The 13,633-nt window shown below is 39.5% G+C and overlaps 1 protein-coding gene across 1 annotated transcript in view; it reads left to right on the forward strand.

Annotated features, from left to right (window-relative positions):
- The first annotated feature begins 292 nt into the window (after positions 1-292).
- The window catches only part of man1a2 (mannosidase, alpha, class 1A, member 2), a 119,967-nt gene continuing 106,626 nt past the window's right edge, over positions 293-13,633 (forward strand). The window contains exons 1-2 of the mRNA XM_054615400.1: positions 293-460; positions 1,688-2,227. Coding sequence (XP_054471375.1) covers positions 1,914-2,227 — 314 coding nt within the window. The 5' untranslated portion in view covers positions 293-460; positions 1,688-1,913. The remainder of the gene's footprint in view (positions 461-1,687; positions 2,228-13,633) is intronic.

Raw genomic sequence — 13,633 nt, forward strand, 5'->3', positions numbered from 1 at the left:
AAAATAATCATCATCACGATAAAGGGCTACTTCAGTGATTAAATATTGCATTTTCATAAAATAAGACGCCTCAAAGATAAATAAATATAAAAATAAATAAAAATATTTGAAATAACTAAAACCAATTATTTTTTTAAATGAAAAATTAAAGACAGCATTTGATCCCACTGCGACATTAATTTATTGCTTCATCATAAACAAAAATAAACATTTTTCGTTTTTTCCCTCAAAACGACATTGCCACACGGTCCCTAAGTCTCTGGGTCTCGGAGCAGCAGCAGCGGCAGCAGCCAGTCAGTCAGTCCGCCGCTGCAGTCCGACAGAGCGGCCAAAGTCATCAGCAGCGACCGCTATGTGGCTGTGAGCTCCGCGGGCGACACGGTCCCCCTGCCCCTTCCAACCGCGGTAGGAAACCCCGTGGACATGAAAACGCCCGACCGGGACCGCTGTGGAGAAAAAGGTGGCGATGCAGCAGCGGAGGAGCTAGCACGCTAGTTAGCCACCTAGCTTCTTAGCATTAGCTACCTAGCTCATTAGCATTAGCCACCTAGCCTCTTATATGCATATATGCGCATGTTCTCAACGCTGTGCAGCCGTTATTGTGGCTAAAATGACAGTGAGAACACACACGTATGTTAGAATGCTTTCTTTATTTAATTATGCACGCGTTTGTTTTATTATTTATTTCCTTTTTTTAGGGGTTTTCTGCAGAGTTAGCCGCGCAGCTAGCTATTGCTAACTCTGCACACAGACTGGCACTGTGGGGATTGGACTTGGTATTCTGTGTGTGTGGGAAACTACCTGATATAATTAATTAAACATGCATTTATGTTTTTTATCAGCTGGCTGGTCACTTAATGCATGAATAATACCTTTTATAGGGGCTTTTTAAAGGACTATTCTGCTCTTTTTCACCCCTCCATTCGTCCTTATTAGCACTTTCTGCACATGCATGCACAGGGGAATAAGGTTTTTTTTTAATACACTTGCATGCATATTAGGTGTAAGGATTGGACATGCATGCATGCATAATATGTTGTTATATGCATGCATTTTTTCTGCACATTCTTGCAAAATTGACATTCCAGACGACGATTTTGTGATGTTGATCCTCATCTCTTGTCTGTATATCATGTTATGAAACAGCAACACAATTCATTCTCTTCATTCTGGGATGTTTCTGCAGAGGATGCGCAGTGGATGCTTTTTTCATTGTGTCTTGATACCTTTAAGCCTCTGGAGAATATGTTATTTTATTTTTTTATCACGCTCAAAGGATTAAGTGTTTAGGATTCTGAGGTATTTATTTTTGACATGGCATGTTTATTAAATTCACCAAATCCTGCAGAGAGGATTGTTTGTGATTGCCAATATTTGGGCTATCCCTTGATATGTGACCTGTTCTAGATTTGTCACCACGTGTGTGATTGTAATCTGTTTCAGTGGCGTTAGACTGTCAGAGGGTTGTGTTTGGTGAGAGGATACGATCGGTTACACGGGACATTCTGCCAAGGACTTAAGGAAAAGCATATGAAGAATATCTGCAGAATTCTGACTGTGTTGAGGACAAATGGTTGGAATGAAAGGAGGAAAAAGATCAGATTCTAACTGCACTATATGTGGGTTTCTGTGGCTTAATTATAACTCACATCTCTGCCTAATGTCCTTTTTTATTTCTTTCCTCCAGGATCGTCATGAACATTTCCCTGCCGACCAGTCACTCCTTCACTGAGGGACCTCGGCCCCTTTTGGTTTCTGGATTAATCAACACAGGGATGAGATAATACAGTCGACCAGCTCGTGCATGCCGCTACGACAACACCTGTAGCACTCACCTGTTAACCCCACCCACCCACCCTTTCCTCCCCCACCAACCCTCCCCAAAGCTAAATTCAAGTCCCAGCGGTCCAAACATGACGACGCCGGCTCTCCTGCCGCTGTCGGGCCGCAGGATACCCACTCTGTCGCCGGGCGCCTCCTCGTTCCCGCACCACAGGGCCACGCTGAGGCTCTCGGAGAAGTTCATCCTCCTCCTCATTCTCAGTGCCTTCATCACCTTATGCTTCGGGGCCTTCTTCTTCCTCCCGGACAACTCCAAGCACAAGCGCTTTGACCTGGGCTTGGAGGATGTGCTCATCCCTCACATTGACTCGCCCAAAGAGGGGAAACACGCTTCTGGACAGGTGGTCATACATGGACAGGGAGGACATGACGAGCACAGACACAGGTAAGGACGGAGTGTTTTCTTTGTTGTTTTTGTATTGTTAGGTATGTGACACAACCTGCTCTGTCACATCTTAAGGAGATTCTTATTTATTTTGAAGGATAAGGAGAAGAAACATTTTATTACTTGGTTTATTTTTGGTTGTTTACCCAAGTTGCATCACATTGAGACACTTCCTCTAAGCCATGAGTGATGCACTCTCTCATGAATGTTTAGATACTCCTTTTGCCTTCTTCTTTTTTCCCTTTTGTGCAGCTCTTTATGCTTTCCACCCTCTGTTTCTCCATCGGGTGTAATTGTTTATGTTCTTGAAGGAGATCACATTTTATCAGCTTGGCCACAATTTTCTCCTAATGTCTCCCGGGCAGGAGGGTATGAACTCAATGAGCTAAACTGTTTGAAAAGCTTAAGTTAATGCTTAAACAGGCTTGGAAATTACTGCTCGCCGTGAGCCAAAATGCTGGTATATTTTGGCTGCAGCTTTTAGATTATTAGTTTGGTTTGTCCTGCTTCTGTGGCTGGTAGCCAGTCGTCACTTTGATGCGTTTTTCCTTCTCCTAAATGAAATTTATATTTTGTAATGTGGCCAAGTGTCTTGTGCTATATAGGATCCACAAGTTCCATGCCCTGCTAGCAAATGTTATTCTCAACGGTTACTTTAAAGTGCATTCTATATTATTTACATTTCAATACATTTTTAATTTCTTACTGTAAGCCATTAAATCAGCACTGGAGGCTATTTTGTCGCGTAAAAGCCACACAGCCTCGATTTGTGGGAAGATCTGATCACAATGGTAACTTCACATCGGGGTATCTTGAAGTGTTTGATAGATTTAATCGTTGTTTCTGAAATGTCAAGTTGAACTGTTGAAAGTTAATATGTAGCACCAAAATACAAATGCAGTTTTTCTGATTCATTTGCATTTGAATATCAGGCTCAGTGGGCGTTCAGAGTTTTCTTTTGTAGGCAGTGCACTTTCTACAGTGTCAAATATAATAAATAAATCTTTTTACATATGCCATTTAATTTGCATACATATATATATATATATATATATATATATATATATATGTGTATATATATATATATCAATCATACTTTTCTTATTACAAGTGCCATTTGATTGGCATACATATATAAATCATAATGCACTTACATTTGTATTATGTTCTGATGACAAACTACCTATGGCTGAAACAAAAAGCCAAACAGTAGGTGGAAAGGATACCTTTTATAGGAAAGGTCTCCTCCATGCTGGTAGGAGGTTATTAGTTTTGCCGAGTGCTGGGCAAAGTGCTAAAAGCAATTTGTCAAAGCGTTTCACAGTGGGAACCATTGAGGGTTGCCTCCTCGCCACTCATTTTTCCATCCTGAAAGCCTTCTGGAACACTGGACTCTGTCTGCTTCAAATAACGTAATTATTTTAGTCCAGCGACTGTGAAGGAGCAGTCATGGGTTCGAGTGTTCCTGTGAGTCATAGTGGTAGCCACAAGGTTGTTCTTTTAAAACCTAAAGGTGGGATGGTTGAAGATGTTCCTGCTTCTCTAGAGGCGGCAGTTCGTAACAGTGATGGAACACAGGAGCATTAGGAGCTAAACGGTACCAGGTTGCTCAAATGTTTTGTATGACACCCGTCTGTTCCCAGTAAACCCCAGACAGACCCCTTGGACACTTAAAGGTGCTGAATTCAAAACGCAAAGCATATCTATCACCTTCACACAGCTGCAAGCAGTTAGATAGATCTAACAGTGTTTACCTGAGGGGAACAGGTGGACGGTTGCTACGATTCTGCAACAACATCGTCGCTCTGGACGGCAACTATTAGCGTTATAAGTGGCCGCCGTGAGTTAACCAATGGGACAGGCTCCTATGCAATAAAAGGCACGCTAGCCAGCCTTGCTACTTAACCAAACACGGAGAAGCTCGGATTACAATACGCTGACATCATCCTCTGCTCAGGTAGACAATGCTGTCCTATGTCTTTACTCAGACAATAGTTGTTTGCTGCTATATTAATGCTCTGAATATTGTATAGAGAACCTTTGAGCTGGCGTTGTCCTTGCCTTAAGCATCCATATTTGATTACATGATGTACCAATGGGTTTTGGCATAGAGGTGTTTCTCAAGTGGGCGGCAACAGATAGTGTATTTCTTCCTGTGAAAAGGCTGGATGTCATTCATTTTATAGCCCCCTTTAAAAAGCTTTGTAATCTACTTTATGCATTTTTAATTGCAGGTTACAGCCAAAGCTAACCTTCTTGCAATTTATGACATGAAATCGAATTATAAGAAATACATTTATATGGCTTTATATGATATTATAATGATGTAAATTAGAAAATGCAACAAATATCCCGGTGTCTGATTTAAGAGTTATAACTTGTGGTCCAAAGTGGCTTGTTAAAGTGAGATAAAAGAAGAAGGAGATGTCTCTGGGATCACGACCATTCAAGGATTTTGAGGAGGGAGAATAAAACCTTTTGAGATCTCTTGAAATTAGTTTTATGCAAATGTAGTCCCAAGAGGCTTCTTGTGCATTTAACCTTTACATAAGCATTCATGTTTGTATATGTTTTTCTTCTTTTAGCGGCTTATGGAAATGTCTTTTTTTGGTACGGCTGCCTCAGCTGTTCTTAAAGTCCTTATTGTGAGGACCAGGGTTCAAACATCCTCTGGAAAATGAGTCACGCTAGCCTTTAAAGAGACCCTCAGGAGCACCGACAGGCTCGTAATGATTTCACCTTTACTTTATTTGGCTGCAGAAAACCCCCTCAGAACCTGATCTCTGTTCACAGGTTCACCCCGTTAACGCTCTTATGAAAGCTTTTCAGAGAGCACAGGTTATTATTCTATTTGCAATGATTTAATCCAGACATTTTAGTTAATTCTCAAGATATTTGCATTCATTTAAAATGTCGTAGGTTATTGTTAAAGGGCGTTGCACATTTCTGTCCTGTGCTGCTCGGCAGGAGGACATTTGTGAACCAGTTGCATGTGCATATCAGATTTTAAAACAGTTTCTTGTTACAGCTCAGATCAGTCTCTTATTCAGTCACCTACTCTCCTGTCAAGCTTCTTGAATCAGTCAGGTTTACAACCAAGGAAGAATCTTTTTAGATATTTATCTGATATTGTTTTGATGGCTGCTTGACGTATGACTTTGTCTGGTCGGTATCTGTGGTAACGATCTCTGAAGATGCTCTCTAGGAATTTCTGTCTTCTGTGGCAGTTACATAACATGAGCCAGCAAATTTGTTGTGGTTTGAACTGGTTTAACTGGAGACTTTTTGGGGAGGCATCCTTGCTAGCCTGTTTAACAGTTAACCTACATAATACAAAAAACTGTCTCAAAGTATTTGAGCTGATACTTAAACGCTGCGGTTGAGAATACACATATGTCTACGCCTCGAATATCAAATTATCCCCAATATTTCAAACATCATTTCTAGTAAAAAACATTCTATATTTGGGCCAATACAAACTGGTACGGCCTTTTAAACAAAATATACGCTCTTTCAACTTGCAAAACAAGTATATTTTCCCCACTTTTTGTGCCATCTAAAAGTTTCTTTGGGGAGGTTTGGAGATGTCCAATGCTTAGGTTGCCAATCCAATAAAACCAAGTTTGATGTTATTTGATTTGCACATTTGGTTTAAATCCTTTTACAGTGGATATTCCTCAGACTTCCTCCTCCATCTTTATTGAAAACAATTTTCTACTTTTATTATAACTGCCAACTCAGTATTTCTGCACAGCAGGAGGTATAGGAGGAGTATGGCAATGGATGAGTGCCAGAAAGTGATCTTCTGTGCAGAGATTATTGCTGCTGGCTAGACCGCTCATTCCCTGAATCTCCTTTTTTTTTTTATTTAGATGGTGACAGAAGCGATCTCTAAACATAATTAAACCAATCGGAAACTATCTGCATTGCTTGATTACACAAGGGGGTAAGTGGGGAAAGTATACAAGAAGATTGATATCTATCACCAGATTGCAATACAGCAACCCTGGAATGATTGAGCAGTAATGCTTTCTCAGATCTGAACATGAGGAGCATCCATTGTTGACCCTTAACTGATTCACAACAACATTATAAAGATAATGATAGCGATATAGTACTGGCAATCAATTAAAGTTACAGAAGAGATGGAAAGAAACATGAATAGTAGCTATTACTGACTTGTTACACTTGAAAATACTGCTGCATTTTTTTTTTTGCTCCATATGTCACAAGACATGTAAGTTTTGTTTCTTTTCATGTGAAAAGAACACGTAACCAACAATCTGTTGGGTAGTAACTGGTTGCTGGAATGTGACCATTTGTGTGACTGGATTTGGTGCAACCATCAAGGAAATGGTTTGCAATCAGACTGTGTGTGTTTGTGTATAAAGAATGTGAGTCGAGGGACTTTATTCCTTTTACTGCATCTGATAATTAGAAGGATGTGGAGCCATGATCTCACAGTGGAGCCAGGATCCTATAGTGGACCATTACAAGGTGAACTGAAATGAAACACCTCCTGGATGACTGTCCGGAGTGCTAGAAATCACTTGTGTGTAATGCGGTGTCAAGGTAAACGTAACTGTGAGGCCATTAATGATTGTGCCCGACTCAAACAATAAAGGAGTAGCGAGGAGCGGTACTCTTCATCTTCACAGAATAGCTAAATGCGGTGTGAAAAGTAGCAATAAGTTATGCAGAAAATAATCTTTATTAGAGGGACATCAGACATGTGGAGATAAGACTAGGCCTGTACTGAATAGCTCAAAGCTTCATTGATAAAGATATTATTAGTATTATACTAATTTTAGAATTGTGATCCAAACATTTCCAATAACTTTGTAAAGTCCAAAAGTCTACATTTATTAAAAAGAAAGATGTAATCATTTCTAATATTCACAACATGTTTCTTATCTAACAGAATACTCTGTTTTATTCCATATTTGTTGGCATTTAGCCTTTCAAACACTACATTTTCTCTGCAGATTAGGAAATTGTTCAATGCCCATAAAGAGAGGCACATACTGATGAGTTATATTCTTTAAAGAAAGTTCTGTTTGTACCGGGTACTTCTGCACAGTTGCGCATAAACATCAGGCTATACACTGATATTATTAGTATCATACTATTTGCAGAGTTACATTCTAGTGGTTGCTGCGTAGTAGTGATACATATGTCGACTCATAAACCCGGGTCAGCCGGGTTTGGGTAAGCTTGGTAAGAAATAGTAGCGTCCCGAGTGAGATATTGGTAATTTACAGGAACATTGCGTGCAATAGTGGACATCTGTGTTTATGTTGACAAAAGGGACCAGTTTGATTCATTAAATATGAAAGCTGTCCAAAGTGTCTGTCTTCAAATTCTTTAACAAGTTGAAATGAAAACCTATCAGTATTGATGAGGTTTAACAGCTGTTGATGGGACTTTGCGTAGGTTTTCCTGCAGCTAATTAATCGAGTAGTTGCTCGACAGAAAAATTATCAGCAACCACTTTGATATTTGTTTGGTAAGTTATTATTTTTCAAGCAAAAGACAAACATTCACCAGCTCCAGCTATTCCAATATGGTATTTTTCTGCTTTTTCTCTGTTGATTTTGGACTGCTGCTTGGACTAAAGAGCTGTTTGCAGATGTCAGCTTGGGCTGTGAGAAACGGCGAAGACTTTTAATAGACTTCAAGATTAATGGAAAAACTGATTACCAGATTAATGGAAGATAATTGTTAGTTGTAGCCCCACATTTGCCATATTGTACATCAACATTTGGAAATGCGTTATTAATACATTTTACCATACCACCCATTCTTACGTTGCAGTTGGCCTGATAAATCCTATGTAACGCATTGTTTCTCCAACAGATACTTGTCCATGCAGATCAGATGAAGATGTCTGAATTGTGATTCTGTCCATGTTTGGAAATTACAACATGAGCATTCATGCTGGGTCTCTGCCCAAGTGCTCACTAGGTTTGACAGGCTTGCCATCTGCCACCAAAATTAATCACAATTTGGCTGTTTTGTTGCGCTTTTTAGTGAAATCAGTCAGTGCTGCTGCATAATCTTGAGGAAAATATATATACATCGTGTGTGCGTGTTTTTTTCTTTCGCAAGCACAATAAAATAAGCATTTTCATTGTTATGTTTTACATGCAGCATTGAAGAAGCATTTTTACACTTCAGGAATAGCTCAAGTCAAAACTGCAATATGCTGTTTTCTGAATGATTATTTGGCCTCATGGTCCAGTAAACATCACATCAAGCCACCACTTGAGCGAACTTGAGTATTACTTTCTCATGCAAGATGCAATAATTGCCAGCTCAGCTCCTTTTCTGTCTTCTATCATGAAATGCTGTCTGAAAAATAATAAGATACTGACGGAGACTTTCACGTCTGGAAGGTTTTTTAAAATAAAATTTGACACAAAAAAAAAGACTTTGTCCATCTGCCCTGAAGCCTTTAATTTTCCCAGTAAAAAAAAAACCTTTGTAGAAAGGTGTCACTCTGTCCTTACCCACGTATCTTCACCCCTCACATCACATGACACCCAGCTTTTAGCTACTGGCAAGAAAGGCTCGGTGGCAGGCCAGGCCTCATGCTATTAGATGAGTAATTTGGCTTGGAACTGGCTTTGAGTAGTGTGACATTTCATACTGGAAAAAAGAAGATAAAAGAGGTTTTTTTTTCTTTTTTTTTTCAAATAAAAGCTGACTGCTCTTTTCACTTTACTAGACAATTTGACATTACTGTCAGTGAGCCTTTTTGAGAGCGAGACAAGTGGAACCATTGCTGATGACACCCCGAGCCATTATATAAATGCTCCTCTGCAGTTTCCGTGCATCCATGTTAGTGGCACAGTAAGTGTTGTGATACAACATCTGCCTCTGTAGCGTTCACACCCATACTATCTGCATTATGAGCCCAATTTTCTGCTGTTTTAAGTGCGTGCACTGTGGTGCTGTTTGCTTGTTTTTTTGTTTTTTTGCTTGAGTCATGTTTCGGTTTGGAAAACGACCAAAAGGTGGAGGAAAATATACAAACACAACCTATTCACAGCGCATCGCTCCCATAATGAAGTTTAGTGCTGCGGCCGCAAGTAACCTGGTTTCACCGCTTATTGCCTTGCCAGTTATTGTTAGCGTTGTTGGGGCCACAGCTTTGCTTTGGCGCTCTGATATGGACCATAAATCAGCATCAAAGCCCCACAGATCGTATTTAGAGCCCGGGCAAACATCAAAGCGCGCTTATTTATCATATTTAGTGTGATCTTAGATATCATTTCTGTGTCTTCACGCTTCATTCGCCTGTCAGCTGCAAAGTAAATCTAGGTTGGGCTGTGTTTGTGTCTTGTGTGTGTGTGTGTGTGTGTGTGTGTGTGTGTGTGTGTGTGTGTTTTTCTCTATGTGCTAATGTATGTGCAGCTCGCCCCATAACACACACACATAAGTACACACACTGTCAAGCTAGCTCAACCTGGAGAGAATACCAAGGGCGCTGGAATCGGTGCAGAGGGCTCATGAAACCATCGATACCAGTGTGCAGATTCAACAGAGAAAATGAAGGTGTGAATGTACCATGCATGCATAAAGGAGTACTGAAAGCCTAAAGTGACATTAAATAGCCTTTATTTTTAATTGGTCCAAAGTAAAGCCTGATACTGCAGTGTTTTTCACCCACTTTGTTTCATTTATTTAATATGTTTTGGATCTTGTTTGGTCTGGATCGATACTTATCTCACGCTGATAAATGCTCATTTCATTGCTGTGATGAAATGGAAAGGCAGGAGATCAGGCTATGAGGTTGAAAGTGTCAAAGCTTTGGGTTGGCTTTTTGTCAACCCAAAAATTCAACTTATAAAGGATAACATCACCACCATTGCGTTCATAAAGTCTCACCACAGCGGTGCATTTGCTCCGTTCAGCTGCAGGTCTGTCTTTTATTCTGAAAATCAAAAGGCACCTGTAAATGCCAGGGCTGACTGCTACTAATTCTAACCACATTTGTAGCTCACTAGTTCATCGGGCAGCTCATGAAACAAATATATCCTTCCCACTTGGTTGGTAAATTATAAAAGCCTTTGTGTATTATTTTGCCGTTTTACCTGCCAGCTAGAGTTTTAGGAGAGTATAGACCCTCCAAATAATGTCTGGTTGCTTTCCCAAGTGGCTGGCTGGGTACTCTAAATTTCAAGCTGCAACATCGGGTAGCTTTCTTTTCTTTTTCTGGTGTTGTTGCAGCCATGACAGGTACGCTGCTATTGTTTTCACCTTGTTAGTTCGTGGTTGTAGTTCATCGTGGCGCCTACTGTAGCGAGAACAACGGCGCTTGAGGTAGGAGGCAGGTGTTCTCCCATCGCAACATGGTCCTACTGCACTTTTCAATAGAAGTGTTCACTATAGTAGTTTCTGGCTTGCGACCATTGTGTTGATTTCCAAAAACTCAAAACTTTGCCCTCAAAATTTCACTTGTTGGAGTCCAAAAATTAGAATTATCCGTCTAAACAGATTCTCTCTGTGCATAACAAGTGATATTACTGAACATAAATGCTGAGTTAAAAAATGTCAGCATCATGTGTACCTCCAGGAGAATAAAGAGTAATTATAAAAAGGATTAAAAAAAATCCCAATTACCCCAAGGCCTTGTCTCTAATCTGGTAAGAGCCAGTCCTTATTACTCCCTCTGTTTAAACTGTGCCCTGCTGGCTTCAGAATAGATATCACTACATGCAGAATAAGATATCAATAAATCTCTCAGATCCACGTTCATAGTAATTTCACTAAGACTCATCCTAATTAATTTGTCTGTTGTCAGGAGATTTCATCTGGTACAGTTGGTATTAGAGCGAACAGCCGGCAGAATGGGGAGCGGACTTCCATCAAGCATAATCTCCTCATTAACACTGCTGCTTTTATTTATTTTATTATCATTTCTTTATTAGATCTGCTTTCTCTTTGTGACTCATATCCCGTCTCTCTGTCCTCTTATTTTGTTTCCATCTTTTTCATGTGATCATAATGTGGTTCTCTCTGCTGTAGGACACGGCTGCAGCTGCTCGCATTGGCTGGAAAGCAGTTTGTGTGTGTGTGTGTGTGTGTGTGTGTGTGTGTGTGTGTGTGTGTGTGTGTGTGTGTGTGTGTGTGTGTGTGTGTGTGTGTGTTTGTGATGGAGGAGATAGGGTGCTTGACACTGAGTTTAGTTTAAGAACCCAAACAAAAGCCTTTGTACATCAAATTCTTCATGACACATGGTTTCACACCTCAATGCTGACTGAAGCAAAATCTGTTTTCAAATTTTGAAAGTTCTTAGTCTTGGTGTTATTTCATCAGATATCACCCAATTTAAATCATAACTGTTTTAAGTTTGTTTTACACTAGCTATGTTTCCATTCACATATGTTTATGCACATTTTAAATGTATGTAATCTGGAAAAAAAACAGCAAAATTCGAATCAAATTTGTTTTATGTTCCCTTGAGGTGGTTTTTGGCCTTAAATAGAGTTGGATGGATTATGGAAATGCTTTTTTCTGATTAAGTTCTTATGTAGCGAATCATTTAAATCACATGACTGATCAGCTGTTTCTGCTGTGTCCGTTTTCCCCGGATAGTCCCATAACGTGCAAATGCTTGTCTTGGTCTCCTGACAGCATGAAATATGGCCAATATCAGCTGACATGACAGAACAATTATGCTTGCCCAACTGAAACAAATTCCTGAAGACCTCTGTGCATTTTTTCATCTTGGAGATGGTTTTAGATGGCCTCTACTTCTTCTACTCTGTTTACTGGTGTATTACAGCCATGCATAGCTTATAGCGCCAACTTTAAACCAGCTGATTAAAATGCTCAAAAGTTTGATTAAAATTTGCTTGATGGTTTAATGGAAACACTGCTACTGCATTCTTTATTTTAGATAATTCAGTGTAATAATACAGTGAGTGTTACCCAAGCAGCTTGAATCAAGACAGCCTTCAACACTGGTACTTTTCTGAAATTTGACTTTTATTTCTAAATGAAAAGAAGAAGGAACTTGACCCGTCAAAGTGAGACATTAAAAAAATAGTATAATTTTGATATTTGTACCAAAACTTGAGTATTTAAATACCAGGTCTTTCCTACAAGTAGTGCTGATGTATGCTGTCATCAAGGTGAAACTGTTCTGCCAATGTTGCAGACCACAGCGAGGATTTAACAATAAGTGTGCTACTTGAAATGTAACCGTTATCCAGAGTGGTAAAATAAGGCTCTGAGAACAGAGCGTTCTGTGGAGGTAAATGAGCTTTTCACTTCCCGCTTCTGCACCGAGGTGTGAAAATACAAAACAAAAACCATTAGAACTTGGAGAATGAATTTGGCTAAGACTACGACAGAGCTCCGTTGTGAAAAGCAATATGTTTGGGCTGCAGTAGCGTTTGTCACTTTGGCAAACAACCAATCATCATTTAGGGGTCCTTGTTCAGTTAGAAATAAATGATCACTGATCTGAATTAATTAATGGAAAAAAACAACATTTTGATTCATCAAACAGCAATACCAGATGGTATTAATGTGTTTTCTTTGGAGGGTTTTTATCAGTGTTTTAGATCAAGTCTAATATGGAGCATTGACGTTGTTGTGTTGATACTGTTTTGGCTTCATTCTGACCCATGATGAGTGGATTTCTCTCCTCTCTGAAAAGCACATTATGCAGGTGGGCATTCAAGATACTTAACACCAATATAATCCCATTTACTTACTACAAAACAATGATTATACTGCAAACATGTACAATACGTTACAACGTGCTTTCTCGACATGCTTAAAATATCATTTCTTTCGTGCTGTACGTCGACAAAACACCTGCTTACTTTGCGTTTAGTACGTTCAGTGAGTGGCATACTTTTTTTATGAATTGATATAAGCACGTAAAAATGAAGATGTAGTAAAACAATAACAATTTGTGCATTTTAGTTTGATTTGTATTTACAAGCAGAGCCCGTCTACTATTTTGCCACACTGCATTGCATTACATTTAGAGAAATAATGAGGCAGAAAGTGACCCAGAACAGAACAGAGAGGAGCGAGCAGGAAAAGGTCAGCGCTGCCTCATTATGTCTCCATAAGGACATCCTTTCAGATAACTGTATGTGCTGCTGTCACAATTCATTATCCGCCGTTAGACACAAGGTCGTAGCATATTTACCACACGTTGTAAAGGAGATCAGATGTCAGTCTGTTTATAAAAAAAAATCAAAAGCCATGTCACAACAGGATACAAGATACTGAAACATAGACACAAAAAACTACTATTTGGAATCCCAGTCAAAGAGAATATATAATGGGAATCAATGGGAACTGCAATAGGAACATGATCTGTTATACTATGGGTTGTGTTTCAAGATAACATCATCCCTATATTAAAAAAACGTGTAAAGT

This window comes from Anoplopoma fimbria, chromosome 16 (genome assembly GCF_027596085.1).
Source record: "Anoplopoma fimbria isolate UVic2021 breed Golden Eagle Sablefish chromosome 16, Afim_UVic_2022, whole genome shotgun sequence".
NCBI lineage: Eukaryota > Metazoa > Chordata > Actinopteri > Perciformes > Anoplopomatidae > Anoplopoma > Anoplopoma fimbria.